The 19584-nt window shown below is 42.0% G+C and overlaps 1 protein-coding gene across 20 annotated transcripts in view; it reads left to right on the top strand.

Moving 5' to 3' along the window:
- LOC110980495 (uncharacterized) overlaps positions 1-17168 on the top strand; it is a 202728-nt gene extending 185560 nt beyond the window's left edge. For 14 of the 20 annotated variants that reach the window (XM_087146347.1, XM_087146353.1, XM_087146331.1 and 11 more), the window contains 7 exons: positions 446-683; positions 1482-1644; positions 4251-8613; positions 9088-9266; positions 11130-11183; positions 12088-12314; positions 13325-13465. In XM_087146347.1, coding sequence (XP_087002473.1) covers positions 446-683; positions 1482-1644; positions 4251-8613; positions 9088-9266; positions 11130-11183; positions 12088-12312 — 5222 coding nt within the window. In that variant the 3' untranslated portion in view covers positions 12313-12314; positions 13325-13465. Of the gene's footprint in view, positions 1-445; positions 684-1481; positions 1645-4250; positions 8614-9087; positions 9267-9876; positions 9906-11129; positions 11184-12087; positions 12315-13324 lie in introns of those variants that run through there. The other 6 variants (XM_087146337.1, XM_087146366.1, XM_087146369.1 and 3 more) reach the window with 6 other exon arrangements.
- Positions 17169-19584: the final 2416 nt, after the last annotated feature.

The following is a 19584-nucleotide window of genomic DNA, read 5'->3' as shown; positions in this document are numbered from 1 at the left end:
ACTAGGAAAATTGTGCCCTCTCTTGGTCCCACTAGGGACAGATAGCAAAAGACTTGTTTTGCATTGTTGACTTTTTACTTGACCATCGATTCAAAATGACAGATTTAAAGAGCATTGTCTCTTCACAGGAACAATTTCATTCAATCCATTGATATTAAATCTTACTTGCAGATGGTCAGTTGAGAATCAGTGTTCATTAAATGAGGGTGACATGTGTCATGTCTGAAATATATTATGGCATGCACAGTGATGTGTCATGAAATGTGTGTAGAATGGTCATTTGAGCTCATGAATTGGTGTGCTTACAGCGAATAGTGGGTCACCTCTATATGTGATATTTCTCTTCTTTACAGGTAACTTTGCATTTAGTATTTCTCCTTCCATTCTGCTCTGTGTCTTTGTCAATATCTCCTGAATTTTCTCTTTGTTTTGTCATTTCAAACAGAAGACTCAGAAGACAGCAAGTACTCTCACATGCTTTTCACACTGCATGTGTATCAGTATCGCATTGACAAGTCAGGCAAGGGAGGTGTCATTGGTGGGCGGAGTCGACTTCACCTGATTGACCTCGGCAGCGGAGATAAGAGTGGGGGTAAGATTGTGAATGGTGTGGCACTGTCGTACTCCGCTCTGGGACAGGTCATCTTGGCATTGCTGAACAACCAGAAGCACATCCCTAACAAGTAGGTATAGTTTTGATCTTTGGGATACAATGTCAAACATTTTTTTGCTGGAGAGGGAAAGAAAACCAAGCTTGCATCTGAAGCAGACTTAAAAAGCTACGGCGATGTCTTTTGTCTGCATATGCTTGCGTATGTGTGACCAGCAAAGACTCTAGACCCAGTTCTTAGCCTCAAGATTCCAATGTGGCTAAACAATTTGTTTTGCAAAATGAAGTTTACTGTTTCAGTGTGTACAAGAATATTTAAATTGCCATTTTCAATGTGTTGGCATTTTAAACTGGCCCATATACTGTATTTTTCTCAAAGAGGGATTTTTTAACCTTGAAAAGTTAAAAAAAAAAAATTTCACTAAACCTGCTACTCAACAGTAAATAAACACTGTAACCAATCTCACAGGATGTGTTACTGATTCTTGTAGAAATGTCATAAAACAGCAGAAACATCATACTGCTTCAAAGGTATGCCACAGTGCAGAGCTTTTAATGCTTGTTCACAGAGGTTGTTAAGCAAGGTTGTGACTATTTTTAGCTAATTCTGCCCCTGAAGTTTAGTTAGTGTACTCCTTGCTGGATTTTACAGCTTACAGTCTTGGTGATTTGGAAGGAAGTTGTGTCAGCACAAATATGTAGGTGCTCACTAGGCACCATGAAATTTGCCCTCCAGCTTGTTTCCTGCCCATGCTGCAAAAGCAAACGTTTTCTCTCATCAGGCAAGTCTTTGACTGGATGTATGGTGCTGTTGTGATAACCTGTAGTCCATTTCTGATTCTTGAGTATGTTTTGACATTTTCTTTGACAGGGACAGCAAGCTAACCAGGATCCTTCGGGAAGCCATGGGGAGTTTGTCCTGTCGGACAGTCATGATCGCCCACGTTTCTTCTGCTATCCAGTCCTACTCAGAGACTCTCAACACCATCCAGCTATCTTCAAGGATTCATCGTATGAGGAAGAAGAAATCCAAGGTGGGTCAAAATATTCTGATTCTAGAAAAGGTGTAAAACTTCATTAATTCCTGCTTTTCAAAAGAATTTGCAGGAAGTTTCTAGTCTGGTTGACAATTTCTTTGCTGTATTTTGCACTGAAGAGTCAGTTGAATCTTGTTATTGCAGTGGTGTTTTAAAATATAGCATACCTTCATGGTAATGCTTATGCCTATTGTTGGAAAACCTGGTAAAATTATATTATGTTGTGTGCTTCTGTCTGTGTTCACTTTTGTTTCTTTTGAGTGAGTTGTTTAATTACATGTATTTTGGGATTGTTTTTACTACCGATGATCAGGTGTTGATTTTGTAGTGATCAGGATGTAGGTGCCAAAATGATCAGATAATGAAATATTTGTGTTAAAGTTGTTGACTTTAAACTTAATTGTTGTTAAGAATAAAAACCCTATACAACTGAATTCTTTTTCCAGAATGGATTATTTTGAGTGTTGTAGCTAGGGTGAATGGCTGGACAATTTCCAAGACAGGCGTTCTACATTACTTTAGCCATAGCTGACTAACTAAATTGTTGTCTTCTCAGTTAAATGGAGTTATTTAAATTCAGTGCGGTTGAAACAAACACAATACAGACAAGCAAAAAGTCTAAGCTGTCCCACCCCCTCAATCTCCACCTGTCCGCCCCTCCATTAGCTCTGGTTGAACACCCTGTGGCTGTCCAAAGACTATTTAGGCACAGTAAGATAAATCTGGAGTTGAGATGATTAAAAAAAATGTATTTGTACGGGAAAGGAAATGAGAAAGACTGACGCCAGCAGAAGACGGGATTATGACTCTCTCCCCATAATCATAGCAATAAAAACATGCTGCCGTGCAGAAATTCTGAAAAGGGGTAGGAAACATTGGGACTAGACAGCAATGAACAACATGTAATACACTGTGGCTAGAAAGTGAAAGCTGGCCTATGTATATATCAACTGACTGATTGATCGAATATCTAAAGCACTAAGCTGTAGTCTGCCCCAGAGGGCTGTTCATTACGCACACTGTGCCCATCATTATTACCAGTATATCATCATTGGTACATGGATGTAGACACATTAGGCTAGGGGAAGGAGGGGAGGTGAATGTGGTGCCATTTGGATTGATATGAAAAGACAGAATCTGAGCTATCAGATACCAGACATTCCCAAAATAGTGTCTGTTACCCTAGCAGCACATTACATTTCATTATAAAAAGGTAAAAAGTCTCCTTGTCATTTTCAACTCTGTGATCTCTTTGATGTATGCTGCATGTACAATAGTGTATTGCGATTTCTACCAATTGTATGGTTCAGATATTCAGTGTAACCATGCCTTGATGAGGCATGGTTCACACTAAGAGGCAATTAAGGCTTTGAGTTCCTGTCTTGAGGTAGCGCTTAATGTTTTAATATCACAGGATAGCTATAAAGTCCAGCCTGTTGGAGGGACATTTTGGTTAATACCCCTGGGTCTGCTGACAGTCACTCCATTGTCTTTCTAGTCATTTTCAAGTAATGTTCAGTTTCGCAGTTAATGAAGGAAATGCAAAAGTGCAGTTGAGCAAGATACCAAAGAGACCTGGTGAACTAATCATGAACTAAATAATTCAAACCTCTGAAAAGCAGAAGACATGGGAACCATAACAGACAAGCTTGCAAGTATTCAACCAAATGCCGCACAAATTGCGGAAGGTTTCCTAGCCAAGCTGTCAGATTAGGACCATTACATTGCTGAATACCTCAACTGTGTGATGTACATGTAGGCGCATGGCGCCACAAGTCTTAAATCCCTTAGAATCCATTCTTAGTATCTTTTTATAGCCCTTTATTATTTCCCATCATTTTTGGTCATAAAAATGGCAAATTTAATCCTCTGCCAGCTCTGCACTTAATCCCCAATTCCCAATGCACACTTATTTATCAAAAAGGGTGTCCTGGGATTTTCATGGAACAACTCTCAAATTACAGAGTGTCCCCCGAGGCTATAAATTACTATTTTTATTGTATGGCTGTGTTTTCCTTGTCACCATTGACATGACATTGATTTAGTGTCCTGTAACTCCTCTGGCTTAGCTCTGGCGCCACTATCCCAGAGATGCTCAAGCCTTAAACCTCAGAGATTCAAATCTCTCTTGACAATGTTTATTCCTATTGATTTATTGTCAAGGCAAAAAAGCAAAGTTTGCAGTGACATTAGAAAGTACATGTGTTCTGAAGATTTACTCCTGTGTATTCTGATATTTTCGTGGATTCCCCCGAATCTTTTGTCCACAAAATGAAACAAGAAATAAAATCAGGTGGAATCCCCAAACCTGTATATTGTAACCCCACTTTCAGTTCAAATGATCGTGGTGACTCTAGTTGGCGTCATCAAGTCACACTGAGGAAGAGTTACACTCACTGCAGTCATGAAATCATTGTACAACAGGGGATTTAGTTCTTGTTACCATCATAGAAGTACCTGCCCAGAAATGATGGAATATTTTTAAATCCTTGCTGCCTTGGTTGTCATTTACGTACTTTAGTTAATACAGCCTAAACATGTGTAATCCTAAAAAAAAACTGCTGTCTGATACAAACTAACATTCGTGTTTGCTTGCATTGCAGTATTCTGGCACCAGTTCATCAGGCGGTGAAAGTTCATGTGAAGAAGGACGGATCCGGCGCCATGTTCGTCCACTGCACTCGCGACACCAGTCCAGTGGCATGCAGGTCACCAACGCACTCAACCAGAGTGAGCCCGAGTACCTGTCCAGCAGTGAGCAGTCATGTGACACTGTCATCTACTGTGGTCCCGATGGCTGTGCCCTAAGTGATCGGGAGTTAACTGACAATGAAGGACCCCCCTCCCAAGTACCACTTTGGAAACCCCCTATCCTTGAATCGGATGAAGAGGAGGTCGATGAAGTTCCTAGTGTTGCTAAAGACTTACAGACATTTAACAAAAGTATGACAGATCCCATTTATGAAGTGATTGAACCAGAGGGATCTTCACAATTTCAAAAGGATGCATGCCAACCAGCATCACTCCAACAACCTTCTGGAGGTTCATCAACACCTGCTCAAGCCCCATCATCTAGAATCCCAGTAGCTTCTAGCCCAGCCACACAGATTGGCGTGGTGAGTCCATTTAAGAAAAGTGGGCTTCCTTTACCCACAAGAAGACTTGCTCAAAAATCTGAGCAGCCATCCTCACCCATAGAGAAGGCTACAGCTGCTAGAGGTACATGTACTGAAGCTGGGCCATTTATGTCACCTTCAAGTAAGGATGACCAGAGTGCATCAATGAAAGCAAATGTTTCAGTATCACCAGCAGAAACATGTCAGTCAGAGGAGAAGTCACAGCCAAGTGTTAGCCCCAAGCCCAAAGTGCCCCCAAGGAGGACTCCAGGACTGAGCAAAGTCATGACTGGGGAGGCACTGCTTGAGGAGGAAGACGTGACACTAGAGGGTCTGCCAACAGTACTAGAAAGCCAGGAGGATGAAACTGATGGTAAGGGAACACCAGAGGAAAGAGCCTCATCAGTTGATTTGACAACTGCTGTTCTTGACCAGGTACAGTGTCTGCAGTGGGAGGAAGATGTTGAAAGAGAAACAGAGGGGGAATCTGTAAACCAGGAAGGCAAAACACAGAAAATAAGCAAGGAGGAAGAGCGGAGACTCAAGGCAGGCATGGATCAACACAAGGACCTCCCTCCAATCCTTCCTCCAAAACTGTTCCTCAACTGCAGGACTAGCAAAGTCCCACCACCCCCACCCAAGCCCCAGATCAACAAGCCAGTCCAGCCCTGCTTAGAGTCAGATGATGACGATGAACTGTCCGAGCTGCGCAACATGGACAAGAGCCTGTGCTCCCAGCTCAGGGCAGTGGAGCCAGAGACCCCAGGCAGTGACAGCCTGAAGGATGGAGACTTCCTGGAAGGCATCAGTCAGAAGAGGATGTCAGTGCGAGAGAGATTGATGCTGATGCACAGCAATCTGGGCAGTACAGATTCAGATGCCATCCTGAGATGTCTTGGCTCCATTGACAACCTCTCAGACATGCTGGAGAAACCAATCTCTGAGGTTTCGGAGGATGACTTGTCCATTGCTTTTTCGGAGCAAGACACAATGAGCTTTGTTTCCCAGGACACTAGTGGAGCAGTTTCGTTTGATGACAACATGACTCTTGATGACCTCCCAATGGGATCAGAAGCAATCTGCTGTATCAAAGAGCTTGAGCAACGCTCAATTGATTCCTTCTCAGAAAACTTCTCCCTGAGTCTCAATGAAGCTAGCGTAAATGGCTGTGTCAATGAGCCGTATTTACTTTTGGGTATGGAAGACAGGGCCAACCTCAGTGTAGGGAACATCGGTCACTATGTGTACTCAGATGATGAGTCAGAGATTGTGGAGACTGGTGGTGAAAGGCATGTCCGAAGGAGGAGACGTTCAGAGCACCATTCTGAGCAGGAAGCCTTTGATTCTGTGTCCCTTGCTAGTCACGACTTGGAAGCCATCAAATCCATGTATGTCATTTCCAGTCTGAACCTGGAGGACATCTCTCTACTCGATGAGGATCTCTTGGAAGGCTCCGAGATCACCATGCCGGAGATGAAGCTGCAGGAAGGCTACATGGAGGAGGAGGCCACGGTCGTCACCTACATGACTATCAACGACGAGCAAGTGGTGATGAGAGAGAAGCATCTTGCCATTGACCACCCACTGAGGAGGCTTAGCTGCATCAGTGATGCCACAGATGCCACTTTCAGCACTACTTCACGGCCAGCAAGTTTCATGGAGCAAGACGACGATAACACCATCGTTGATGAAAATGAGGAATCCACCCTTGACAACTCTAGCTCTTCACAATGGCTTCCAAAAAACGAAAGTTCGCCCGGCCTAAGGGACGCTAATAGGAATTGGAACTGTAGCTCAGGGAGGGTGGCAGGGACGCAGGCATTCAATCTGAATCACCAAGTCAAAGGATTTGTTGATGGTGTGCAACTAAGAACTAATCCTGAAAAGGGTGCGATGTGTTTGCCACATTTGACTCCTAATGGAAATCAGACCAGACCAGACCTCCGGGCTGAATCCCCTGTCTGGCAGCGAATGGACGGAGTAGTCCCTGACCAGCAGCTGTCAAAAAACGGGGAAGTGCTGCCGATTCCAACAAACGGCAGCAATAACAGAACATTCTTCAATTTAGCAGATAAGAAGGATTCCCAACTCAGTCAGTCCGCTACTAGCACCCCCACACAAACTCCTCAGAGGAGCACGCAGAATAAAGGTGTCTCTGTCATCAAACTGGTTGAAATCGAGTCCAAGGGAGTGCACACATCCCCTATTCATAAATGCTGTGATCCAGCCCCATCTGAAGCAACAAGCATCTCAGGCAAAATTAACCCCACGCCTGCCTCTAAATCAGAATCCTCATCCAAGTATGACAGCCCCCAGCATCATGCCCGCAACAGTTCTCGACTACGCTCCCTGTCACACCAACCGTCCCCTTTGGTCCTGAGTGCTGCCATCTCCAGAGCCAAGGAGGAGATGGAGTACAGACATCATCGCAATAACAGCAGAGACTTTGATCAGTCATCCAGAGATATCTTGCTTTTACGAAGGCCCGATGGGGCCGATGCCAAGGAGGTGGATTCAGACTGTCATTTCAATTACATTGCGAGTAAAATCCAGCAGTACGAACTTTCCGAAGAGACGAAAGAATTGGCTGAAATCCTTTCTACAAGCAGCTCGGAGCGTCCCCCTGCAATTGGGGCATGCTCTTCTCCCGCATTTGAAGTAGAAGTTAATCCATGCTTCTCTCAGGAACTTGATGATGCATTAATCAAGGATGCTGTGAACCCTGACTTGCCAGTTTTAGATGATAAACCAGACAAGGAATCAGTGGATGAGTTAATAACTTGTCGGCAGTGTCCAGTGTCGGAGCAGGACAATGAGGGGTCAGTTGCAGCACCCCAGGCACCATGCAAACCAAACAGAGGCCTTGTGAAGCCTAAAACAAACTCTTCCCACCTACCTCAGTCAGAAACCGAAATTCAGCACAAGAATTCAAAAAACTTTGCTGCTAAAACCGGTGACTCTTCTCGAATACCTGTACCACCTGCTAAAAGTAGTAGCAAACCAGAGAACAGGTCACTGAAAGGAAGCTCCATACCGACCAAAATAGACAGAGGTAGCAAGCTCCCAATTAGGTCGACCAGTCTGACATCTGTCAACTCACAGAAGAATGTACAAAATATCAAGTCTTCCAAGTCTAAAGCTTCATCTGGACTCTCAAAGTCAAGTCGTAGTGATGACAGTGGAAGTACCACCAGCAAGAGTAGTTCGGTGTCTTCCAGAAAGACGGTACCACTTACAAGTAAGATACCGCAGAGCGGCAATAGTAAGGCCAGCCCACCAGGCTCCAAAGCTGGCCAGAAGGCTTCATCCCAGGTTGCGTCCTCTAACCTGCCAGTCAGGAACAAGTCACTTAGTAAATCAGCACCTTCACTCAGTAAGTCAACAGCAGCAGGGACCACAGCACCAACATCCAAGATCCCAACCAGCACTGGAACTACCGGAGAGCAAGCACTGCTGCGGAATGTAAACAACAGTATGGCACAGCTCCAACCCGGGAACAGGCTGACCAACTCCTCAGATGGCAGCAATGACAGTGGCATCGCCTCCAGCGAGAATGTCCCTACGCCTTCCAAGCGCACTATCTTGTCGCCGTACTCCACCGTGACCAAGCCGCGGGTTCTGCGTGGTTCCAGCAGTGGGCATGGTAGTGATAATAGTAGCACGTTAAGTGATTGCCAAGCCTCTAACAATGCGACCAAGTGCCGTGTTGGTGGTGGAGCGAGTAGTGGGTATGAGAGCATGCTGAGGGATAGCGAAGCTACAGCTAGTGGTTCATCCTGTCATGATTCCATGAGCGAGTGCTCTAGTGGTCGGCTGAAGAGCTCGAAACTCCCTAAAAAGAAGTTTCCAGGTAAGCCAATAATTAAAAATTGAAACAGTGATGGAATTGTCACAAAAATATGAATGTATTATTATGAAACTGTTGAGGGAAAAAGACAAAGAGGGAAAAAGTTTTGAAACATAATGCACTGTTTAATGTCTGAGTACCTTGCAGGAATTTGAATAAAGTGCTTCGTATATCATAGATCGCATACTGGTATCTTTCCCACGTTGAATCAGTGGATAACTTCTTCTATTCACATTCAGCTTTTGAGGGAATTAGAAAAGTGACTGTTACAATCATTTTTGTATCAGACAGGACGTCTTCGGTATGAAGTTGGAAATGGTTGTTTTCTGAAATCCGCTTCATGCATTTCTTGTATGAAATTCTGTACTCCAAAACCGCTATCAAAATGTTTTATCCCAACAATTCTATCACAGTTGTTGCAGATAAAGACCTGATTCCCATTGAAAGGATTTCTTACTTTATAATACCACCCATCAGGGTCCAGGCGAAGTCGCAGTGCCCCACCCCGTTCAGCTACAGATAGTCACCAAGCCAAGAACAACCGCTGGAAGGACTTGCCACCCAGACCCAAATGCCACGAGGATGGGGTTGAAATCAAAGTCTATGAAGTGGACGATGTGCAGAAGCTGCCCCAGCAGAGGCCAGATACAGTCAAGGTAAGAGGAATTACATCTCATAACCTCTGGCAAATACTTCACCGTTTGACATGAGACTTTCTCTCAGTAGTTTTCCACTGCATTATTTAATCTGTCTCAACCAAGAAGCTGTGAATTAGAACATTATGCTGAAGTTGTCCCATAATATTAGGTTACAGGATTAGAGTTTAGATTTGCCATTCTTTTTGCTTCAAAGTGTGTTTTTACGTGGCCTCAACCAATCATACTACTTGTCTTGATATCACCAAATTGCATAAAACAAGGATCAAATAGGAAAAGTACTGCATTGCTCTCAGAAAATAGTTGTTTGACTGCATTGTCACTTAAGTGTTCAACTGTATTGCCTGACTTTTTTTGTTCTGAACGTGAAAGATAATTTATCAGCTAAGATGTAATGAGGTTTGCAGATAGTCAAGCATGATGTCTAGAGCAGTAGGTGACAAATGCAATGTTGTTGAAGTATGTTGAGAGATACATCTTGTCATTGTATTCACTACTTCTTCATTCCCTCTTCCCGTTTGATCCCTTGTGGTATCTAAACCCGGCCCTTACCTTTCTCTCTCTCCCCCCTTTCATTTGTCGGTCACCGGTCTGTTCTCCACCTACGTAGCGCTTGGAGACAAAGCCAGCCAAAACCTTGTACGTTGGTCTCATAAGTGATGTACATTTGTAATGTGAGCTATAAAGAATTGTGGATTAGGGCTTCAAATTATTCTTATGATCCAGTTTTGAAGGGGGCAAGTCAGAAATTTCGAGGGTTCCATTACAGTTCTGCAAAGCTTAGAATTACTGAGCAGAAAAACAGAAAAATCTTGATTTGTATTGGGATGGAAGAGTTGGGGAATGTCTCCAATCCAACAAACTCCAAAGTTCATGTTCATGTTCATGAATAAACGTGCCTCAAGTTACTGCCCCTATATTGGCAGGAATGCTCCTCAGAAATGCTGAAAGAAACTGATGAAAAGTCTGGGTGAGCTCAAATTAATATAAAGAAGATCAGTTTAAGCTCAATATGTTTAATTGTCTCACTCAGAGTGAGCATATTTAATTTCTTGGACCATGTTTCCCAAAAGACACATTTAATTTGCTCACTTGAGTAGGGGCAAGAGGTGTTGCTGCTTTACGTCCATGAAGTGTGTGCCAATGCTTTTCATTTTGTTATTTCAAAGCAGAACCAAGCCATTCTGTGTGTACTTATGACTACAATAGTTCCTTGTTATGCATATATTTCAGAATTTGAAATGGCATGAATATGTGATTATCGTAGCCGTATCGTGTGCAGTTTGTTGAATTTCTTTTCATTTGGCAATTTATTTTTGTGCTGCTGGTGCAGACGTGTGCAGTGAGTGCATGAAATTGTGCCCAATTTGAGCATGGTGTAGGAACTGCACATTCCAATTTATTTCTTGATTAATCAATTACAATTCTGATTGAGAAAGGGGATCTCTCAGTTTATTTGGTTCTGTATAGTACATTGTCATGGGTTACATACTCCCCTCTTCAACCATTTTCATGTCAGTTCTCACATCCTGCATTTCAATATGCTCGTTAACATTCAGAATCAGAATCTTGAGAAGTTGAGAGGTCTCTTGGGGTGGGAGTCAATTAACGGTAAAAATCACTTGTTACACAAGTTGCATCATGTCATGTTTCTTTGACAACTACTTTACACATCACAGCAACCGCACACTTTATCACATCCTGTACAGCAATAGTTGTACATGCTGCCTGCATCCCTTGAAGGTTTAGAGGAGTTTCCATTTGCCAGTTTCATGCATCGTTTCCTTCTCTCCCCGTTTTTTCTTTCTCCTTTGGTTTGCCATCTGTCACCATCTCCCACCTCCTCCACTCTTGGGCTCACAGGGTGATCCTCTAACTGCTACCGATGACAGGGTACTCAAAGGCTCCAAGTCTGAGGTACAGCTTTGATGATTTTTTTCTTGTTCTTGTGGTGCATCTGTGCAGTGTGTGAAGTGGTCAGTGGTTTTGTTAATTGGAAGTTGATAGGCACGGAGCTTCCGACACTCTCAACCTGTGATGGTTGAAGAGTGCCTCTTCATGTAGTTGGACACTCGATCAGTCACTAGGTTTATTAAATCTCCCAGGGAGATTTCCTCTCCCAGGAATTCTCAGCATTAACAATGGACTCCATCTTTTTCACTAAAGTGTCTGTACCAATGCTAGGGGCAGGGCCAAGAATTGGGAGGGGGGATGCATCATAAAGTGGGACATTTAGCTCTGGGTAGAAGAATATGTTGCCATGCAAGAAAGTGTTCGATAATGATCTCTCTAGGTCTTGGAGCTGGTAGACAATAATTTTGTGTTCCATAGGACGGATAGCAACATACTTTGTTTCTCCTTGTATTTCTTGTTACATTATAAGAGGAGCTATAAGCTGTCTCATATCTCTCATATCACAAAATGTGTCATTACTAACTAGTGTTGATGATTCATCACTGTCCTGGAACATACATGTAACTCAGACTATGCAAATTAAAGAAAGGTTGCCTATATTAAATTTTGGGTGTTACATATGAAAGGGGTAAGCTATCCAATAGATGGTTATCTTACAAAATGTGTCATTAGGAAGCAATGCTGCTATTCATCAAAATCTTGGAACGTACGTGCAACTCAGACAAGGGAAAGGTTATCTATTTCACAGTTGCAAATGAAATTGAGAAGAGATATCTGTACCTCAGGTTTTTATTACAAAAGCTGATTTCAATATAAGTAGACAATGCTTTGGATGAGGGGGATGCTATATAAAGGTGGTTTTGTGTGGGACTTGGTCACAAATCAAGCCTCTGATTTTCCTCCACAGGCACCCTCTGCTATTACAATCACCACTTCACCAAATCCAGTCCACTCACCCCCCATCACCAACCTTGACCAGTCCCCCACTGCACCCATTCCCACAGCTCCACCTCCGCTTGACCCCCAGTGTAGCCTTCTGGAGCAATTGTCTTTCCGCCAAACCAGAGTCGACAGAGGGACTCGCGAGTGTCCACTCCACCAGTACGGTGGGGCAGTCTCACTGTTCGCTTGACTGTAAGCGGGACACTTTCCTTGTATCTGCACTGCAAGTGTCTGCTTTCAAAAAAAAAATCTCAGATTTTTTGTTTCTACAGCATGAGACAGACAAACTCTTGATGTTGTTTTGTTGCATTTCAAGGGATTGTTTGGTGGGATGGGTTTATTACTACAGGTGTACATAATGGTGTGTTGGCATGATTGACCTTTGATCTCTTCTTTCTGTGAGCTTTGCTGAGATTATCTTGTATCTGCCAAATCATCACATTCTTTGGACATGTACTTAAGACAACATCAAAGCATGAAGCACAGTTAGGTTTGGATAGTCTTGAATCCCTCAGAATGATGCAAAATCATCTTGATGCCAGTCATTTTGGGCAAAACCCTCTTGATTTTGTATGCGAATGCTCAGTAGTGTCCAGAGCCATGTGTATGTTTATGTTGGGATACATGAGCCTAACTCTCGGCATGAATTGCTAGTCTAGTATCCTGAATGTCAAACTCAGACTAGCTTCTCATTATTCTTACTGCAGCTTACGTTCAGCTTTGTCATTAATGACTCGGATTCAATCCTCGGGAAATGTGGCTGAATGCCACTGATAATGATTAAAAACATGAGAGTGAGTCATTCACATGAATTAGAAGTTACGGAATATTGGATGTGTGCAGTGCAGGAGATGGCTCCATCACTGATGGCCTCATTGAAGATCAGAGTTTCAATAACTTTCACTTCTATTTTCACTTCAGCTTTAATGACAGTAATGCACATGATGGTCACCTCGAATAGATTTAATGAACCTTGCCTTGCAACCTTCATTTGTATCAACTTTATTCTTTTTTCATAAGAGGGCAGGTTAGCACCCGACTTACAAGATGATTTCTTTGCAGTTGTGTGTTTTCCAACAGTTTGGTCTGCATGAGGGCATGCCTCATGACCTACTGACCCACTAACAACACAAGTTCCTGCTCTTGAAATGTCTAATCTCATGTCAAGAATTTTTCTTCTATTTTTCCTTCTTAACACTCAGTGCACCTTCTGGAAAAGATGGAGTCCAGCCCACCCCAACTCCCTCAGACCTTGGCGTAAGAGACAACCTTCCTGGAAAAGTGACTGAGGATCCGTCTGACCCTGCTGACCCTTCAACTTTGACCCCTGATGTCAATGCCACAGTCGATTTGCCGTGCTCATCAGGTGGTGAATCAGAAGTGTCCCTTGTTAGAGAAACTGAACACACCGAAGAATCCCACAAGGACCACAGCAGTTGAACCACCAGATTTCACCCACTGAAGGGTCCTACCCAGTTGTCTTGAAGTAGGCTGACTAAGCCTTTATTTCACATACTTTTCCTTGTGCACTTCAAAGAAGGAAGATAAAGTACAATATGACATTGCTTCAGTGAACCTGTGAACTCTAGCACATCTTAATGCTCTTGCATTCAATCATCAAACCAGCGTCACCACTTCTGCATGTTCCACTTAAGATCAAAGAGGCAGTGCTTTCAGAGTGCATTGAATTTTGACCCTCCTGGGTTTCTTGACTTAAAAAACATTTTTAGGCCTGTGACAAATATGGATGCCTGGCAGAAACCATTTCATGTTTTGCGTCTATTCTCAGTAAAAGTTTTGATGCTGCACGAATAATGTGTTCCCTGTGCATACAGTTACATAGTGATATGGGCAAAATTAGAACCATCGGTAAGCTTACTTAAGCTGGTCTTGCTTAATTTTGCAACATTTGCATGTTGTGTTATGTTAAAAGGTTATTTGTTAAAATACATACATGCATTGAAGTATTGCTGAAATCTCTCATATGATTTATGCTCCCAGCAAGTCACTGCTAACAATTTGATGCCCTTGAGAATTGAACTTGTGTGAGGGACAAATTCTTAGGAGGGCTTCAGCACTTTGCTGAGCACACCTTAATTCACACCAGCTGAATGAGACATGATTTTCCTTTTGTGAGGGGATCTCTTGTTGATGAAAAACTTGATGTCCTTGGCTTTACACCTGGGAGCTTGAAAGACAAGATCCTTAATGGACACTGGATAGGATAATCAATACAAATTAGACAGAAAGCTGTCCACACTCTTACACCATGACATAAACACGAGGCATTTGTAGCTAAGGGAATTGATAAGGGCCCAGTGGACATCTCAGCACCTTCTCCGTTCCACTTGGAGAGACAGTGCATAGAGTCAAGCAAAAGGTTATAGCCAAAAATGATCTCCAGTTAGGCAAGCGAAACCATTTCTGAACAGATTGTTACAATGGAGAAAAACTCCTGTGAACTCTCTGCAAAAACTGTAAAAGGCAATGGAATGCCGGGCAGTGTTGGCAAGTGAACGACACATACATTAGGCTGGTCTTCATACAAGAGTTGTCCATATAATCCTTGACTTACATGTCAAACACTGCCTCATGGCTATCCAGATTATCTGTGTACAGCAAGTAGTAGCATTGCGGTTATGTCAAAGGATTCCATTTCACATTCTATGCATCAGAGTTTTTGACTAAATTCTAAGAAAGCTTTGGTGGCATGACCTTTTGTACACATTTCTATAGACATAATAGTTATTACCCAAGATGTTTGAAACAAATATCCAGAAACTAAGCTAATTAACTTATTGAATTTCTATGTGGTATATTTAATTCTTATGAAGTTTCTGAAGTCAAACCTGATGAAACACTGAAGCCTGTTCATTTCAGAAGACAGTATCTGGTATATGCACTTGTAGTTTGAATTAACATTTTTGAGAGCATTGCAGAGTCCAGAGAAAAGATCTTCAATTACCAATACTTGTAATAACTTCCTAGCATATTGTCTCAGTACTATTATCTCCAGTAATTATGCATAGGTTGGTTGTCAGTATGAAGGAAACTACCCAGATCAAGACAATGAGCAAGCACCAAGTTTCGTTTGAATGTACCATGTTTGCAGTCTGGCCTTGTGTTTGTATGCAAACATGGTCATCTTCCACAGACAGCTTCTATGTTGTTTCAGCAAACAAATTGATGTACATAAATTGATCGTGTACAAAATACGTTGCCTTAAATTAGGTAAGACTTCAGATTGATGGAAAACAAGAAGTTAAAATTTTGAAATGAGCAAGTGGAGAGAAATTAAAGGTTTTTGTAGACAAAGAGAGACTGGCACAAGTTGACGAGTGTCCTCACATTGCTGTAGGCCTCGGTGTCTGCTTTTTTTCCCTTAAATGCTAACAGTCCTCAGTCCTGTAAGTGAAGGATTGAGGACCGTTGGGTTGAAGATTCTCGACAATATTTTTGCCTGTCTATATAGAAAACAACATATTAATATACCGCTTTGCTAAAAATATTCAAACCCTGCTTGTTTTTAAAACAATTCCGCTCCCATAAATATCATGAAAAACGAAGTAGTCTCCACCAGGGCAGCTCATTTTGAGACATTTTTTTCCAAAATATGTTGTCAGACAATTGTGGAGCTTCTGTCTTGACTGAATCTGTTCTGAATGCCCCAGTTCTCTTCTGTAGCATGGTATACCCCTCCCCCTGCCCCGCCTCCCAAAAAAAGATTCCGACTTCAGTCTTGCCGTTTTTAAATTTTGAAAAATTTCTGGTAAAGTACACAGGGTACATGGCTTCAAGGCCTATACTTAGTTACAACATTTTACAAAATTGAAGTTTCATGATTACAAGAACGGGACATTTTATACATATAAGACAAATAGGCAACTATTTTCTTGTACAGAAGAGGACTATAATAGATTAGAATGTTTATTGCTTAGCCTAGGTAATACAGCGATCATCATTGGTTCGGGTTTGAATTTATTAGTCAATTACCAACATGTCCTCTTGAAAATAGAGCAGAGTTTATTTATGAACTAATTATTATTTTACTATGTATAAGTGTAAAGAACCATGTAAAAATGACCAAAACGAGTCTTGCATATAACCATTTTCATAAAACACTAGTTATGAAGCAGGAGGTTTTACCAGGAGTCTCCTGGTACCAGCACGATTTACTGTGTGGAAAATCAGTATTTTTGGTTGAGTTCAATGTCAGATTCAGTGTTTTAATCCATTACTTGCTCTCACTAAGCTGAACCAAACAGATTTACTGCCCCCAAAAACTTTCGATTAGCAATTAAGTGTTAGTGCTGATCAAGAAGGTGACCGAAAATGCCTGTTGGCCGTTACAGTTTGCTTTTACCTCACAATACTTTCCTGAACTGAGCAAGTCTGTGTGGTGAAGAAAGATGAAGTTGGTTCTTGATATAGATTCAAGCATAAAAAGGTAAACATGTAATATTTCCACTCAAACCATCATTTAAAAAAAAATTCCAGTGTTGTGAGAATTTGTTGATGTCACACCCTTGGAAGACGCGCATCCCTTTAAATGATATTGTGGAAATTAGAAAGTCTGAGAGAAAATGATTGTTGCAAACAAATGATGTAATTGTTGACATTTCACTGTGTATGACAACCTCGTAAATGAACTTTCAAGTTTATGCCAATGTACTTTGTACAAAATCGGGGAATACCAAGTTTGAATTACGCGTAAATGTAAACTATATTGTACAGAACACTAATATTTGGTATTATTTAATATAGCATCTCTACTTTGATTTGAATTATTCAGCAGTTGTAAGCTGATGTTTTGTTGTGTTGTTTTAAAGGAAGAATACTCGAAAGGAATTTCTTGTCTGGAGTTTCATCCTCTGTATAAATGTCAAAGTGTTCTTGAAAATAGAATTTAAAGATAAATATCACGTAATTATAATAGTAAAAAAATACACCTATCACTTGTTTTGTACCTGAATTGATTGTGAAGACGGCTTCAACCGATATACTTTGATTGTATGAATAAAATTGACTTGTGTTCTTTGTAACCTACTTCTTTCCATTCGCTTATCTTTTAGCAGATGTCAAGTCCACGTCAAGTTAATGACGGAGGCATTTTTTAAAAATCTTGATTATATATGAGCAGAAAGGGATCCAGAGGGGCTTACCAGAAGGCACCCTCCCCCATTTTCCATTTTTTGGTTTCTAGGGTTTTGCCGTTGTTTGTTCAAGGGAGATTTTCCCTTTTCCCATTTTTTGTTTGTTCTCATATAATACTAACGGAGTGAATCAGAAATTCTCACAAATTATTGCAATAAAATGCGTGGAGATCAATTCTATTTGGGGGCGCCCCTTTTTACTTAAATGCCGGGTGCCCAAACCTGAATTTGAAAATGCTTGACGTGTTTCTGAATGAGGAATAGACTTTATAGCTGTGAAAAGCTATTTCATATCCCATTTCGTGTCCCGAATAGGTTTGAAGGCTGGGGCACAAGGGGTTGGTATAGGCCTACACGTTTTTGGTTCTTGTCAAAGTGTCACACGATACTTTCAAATTGGATGAATGTTTGAAAATAGTATACTGCAATACGTGGTTAGTTCGCCAGTTGTGAACTTGAAAGCCGTTTCCAGTTTTGCTTCTAAATTATTAAAGTGTCCATCTCACTACAATTTCCCCCCTTGCACTCCTTTCCCCGGAGTTACACCTCTGGCTTTGGACTACGTGAAAATTGGGAGATGTGGTGAAGATATGCTGTGGTCTGGATAAAACAGCGCTATCTCTGCATTCAAATATTGTAACATTAACCGCCTTTACGGGTCTAAACTGTGAAGTCTTCTACTTGGGTTTTTGTGGCTTTTGGCCGTTAATTATCAGTCCGTCACTCCTGTCTGGTATAAACTCATGAACACTCCCCAAAACAATGTGATTCAGAAAAACGCTACTGCGCGGACGCCGCTTCAACAGGTCGGGGGCTGACAGTAGGGCCTACCCCACCGTGCATCCGTGCTAGCGCCTCAACTGGTCGTCTGGCACCGACGCTAAAATATTCTTTCTGTGTTGTTTATTTGAAATAAGAATTCTCATGCGCATTTTTGTCATTGGGTCCAAAACCGCGCCATCACACGTCAACAATGTTTAGCCTTTCACCGTTGATGACGCACTACTGTAAACACGGAAAGACCCAGTTGCGACATAGTGTCTCAAAATAATTGATTATGCATCAGAGCACATGGACAATGAACACACAATAGCATGTGATGCTGTACTGCACACATATTTTGGTTGAAAGTACAGGTACATGTAGTTGGCCCTACTCTCTCTCTCTATATGGCTCCGAGCACGGAGAATCTTAGCCATAGAAATAGTCCTGTCTCACCAAGCTTGCTCATAGCACAGGGGAATAAATTGTTAGTCAGTAAATAACGTCACACTTTGTTTACATGCGTGCTTTCCTCCGACAGTGGACACGATCCATAAGGTCCCCATAATAGGAAAGCACACAGTGTAAAAAAAGAGGGCCATCATTGTGTTTTAGGGGCTATTGTAAGAGTGGCCCCACTTATCTTTAATTTGTAAGCAAAACAAAAATGCGAGGTTCAATCTGTTGCAACCCATTCTCTTTTACTGCATTGTGCGATTAGTCTCATCGAGATAAGCTTCGCTTCTTATAATGTGACTCAATTGACCTTCGCCTTGTGATGATTTCTTTCAAGTGATTTGATCCCGGCTGTTTAATCCGAAAAGTGATGAAGTCCTTATATTGTTTTCCAATTGTTCAAAAGATCATCGAATCCTCTTTTTTCTTTATATCTCCTCCATTGTCAAGGGTAGATCCAGAACCAAATTTTTGATGGGACGGGCAAAACTTATGGTGGGGCTGAAAATTGGAAATATCTTTGCGTAACCTTTTTAGCATCTTTCTAATATGAAGGGCGGGGATAAAGTTCGTTTTACGCCCGTTTGGAAGGGAAGGAAACGAAACGATTCAAACATAAATCACATTTCTCTCACTGTGTTAAATAGGTAACTAAATTTAGGGTGGGGGGCATTGTCCCGCCCCCTCCCCCGATCCTGAAATGTTGAATACGTGGATATTTGGCTATTGTAACCTGTCACGTCATGAAATTACCAGCGTGGACACATATTCCTGAACTGGAAGAAAAATGTGAACTTCATCAGAACACTTGATCTTGCCCATGCATACTATAGCACAGGCACATATTTCATCACATGGGGGGAGGGTTTCTGAAAGGTCATCCTTGTGCGGAGCGTGACTAACACGGCGCAGGGTCCAGGAAAGACGTAAGGGTGTGCATAAGGTCAGTGACTGGACAATTATGAGGCAATGATTATCTTGGTAATCACCCCAGGTCAACGGGGGACACATCCCCATCTTCCGGGATCTCTGCTCATGATACATAAGCGTGCATGTGTAATATCCAAACTGAGCAGTCCACATAGCAAGAA

This window comes from Acanthaster planci, linkage group LG01, assembly GCF_054643075.1.
Source record: "Acanthaster planci isolate LZ-2023a linkage group LG01, COTS_SCS, whole genome shotgun sequence".
Lineage (NCBI taxonomy): Eukaryota > Metazoa > Echinodermata > Asteroidea > Valvatida > Acanthasteridae > Acanthaster > Acanthaster planci.
Note: the sequence above shows the minus strand (reverse complement) of the source record. Positions and strands in the feature narration are given on the sequence as shown.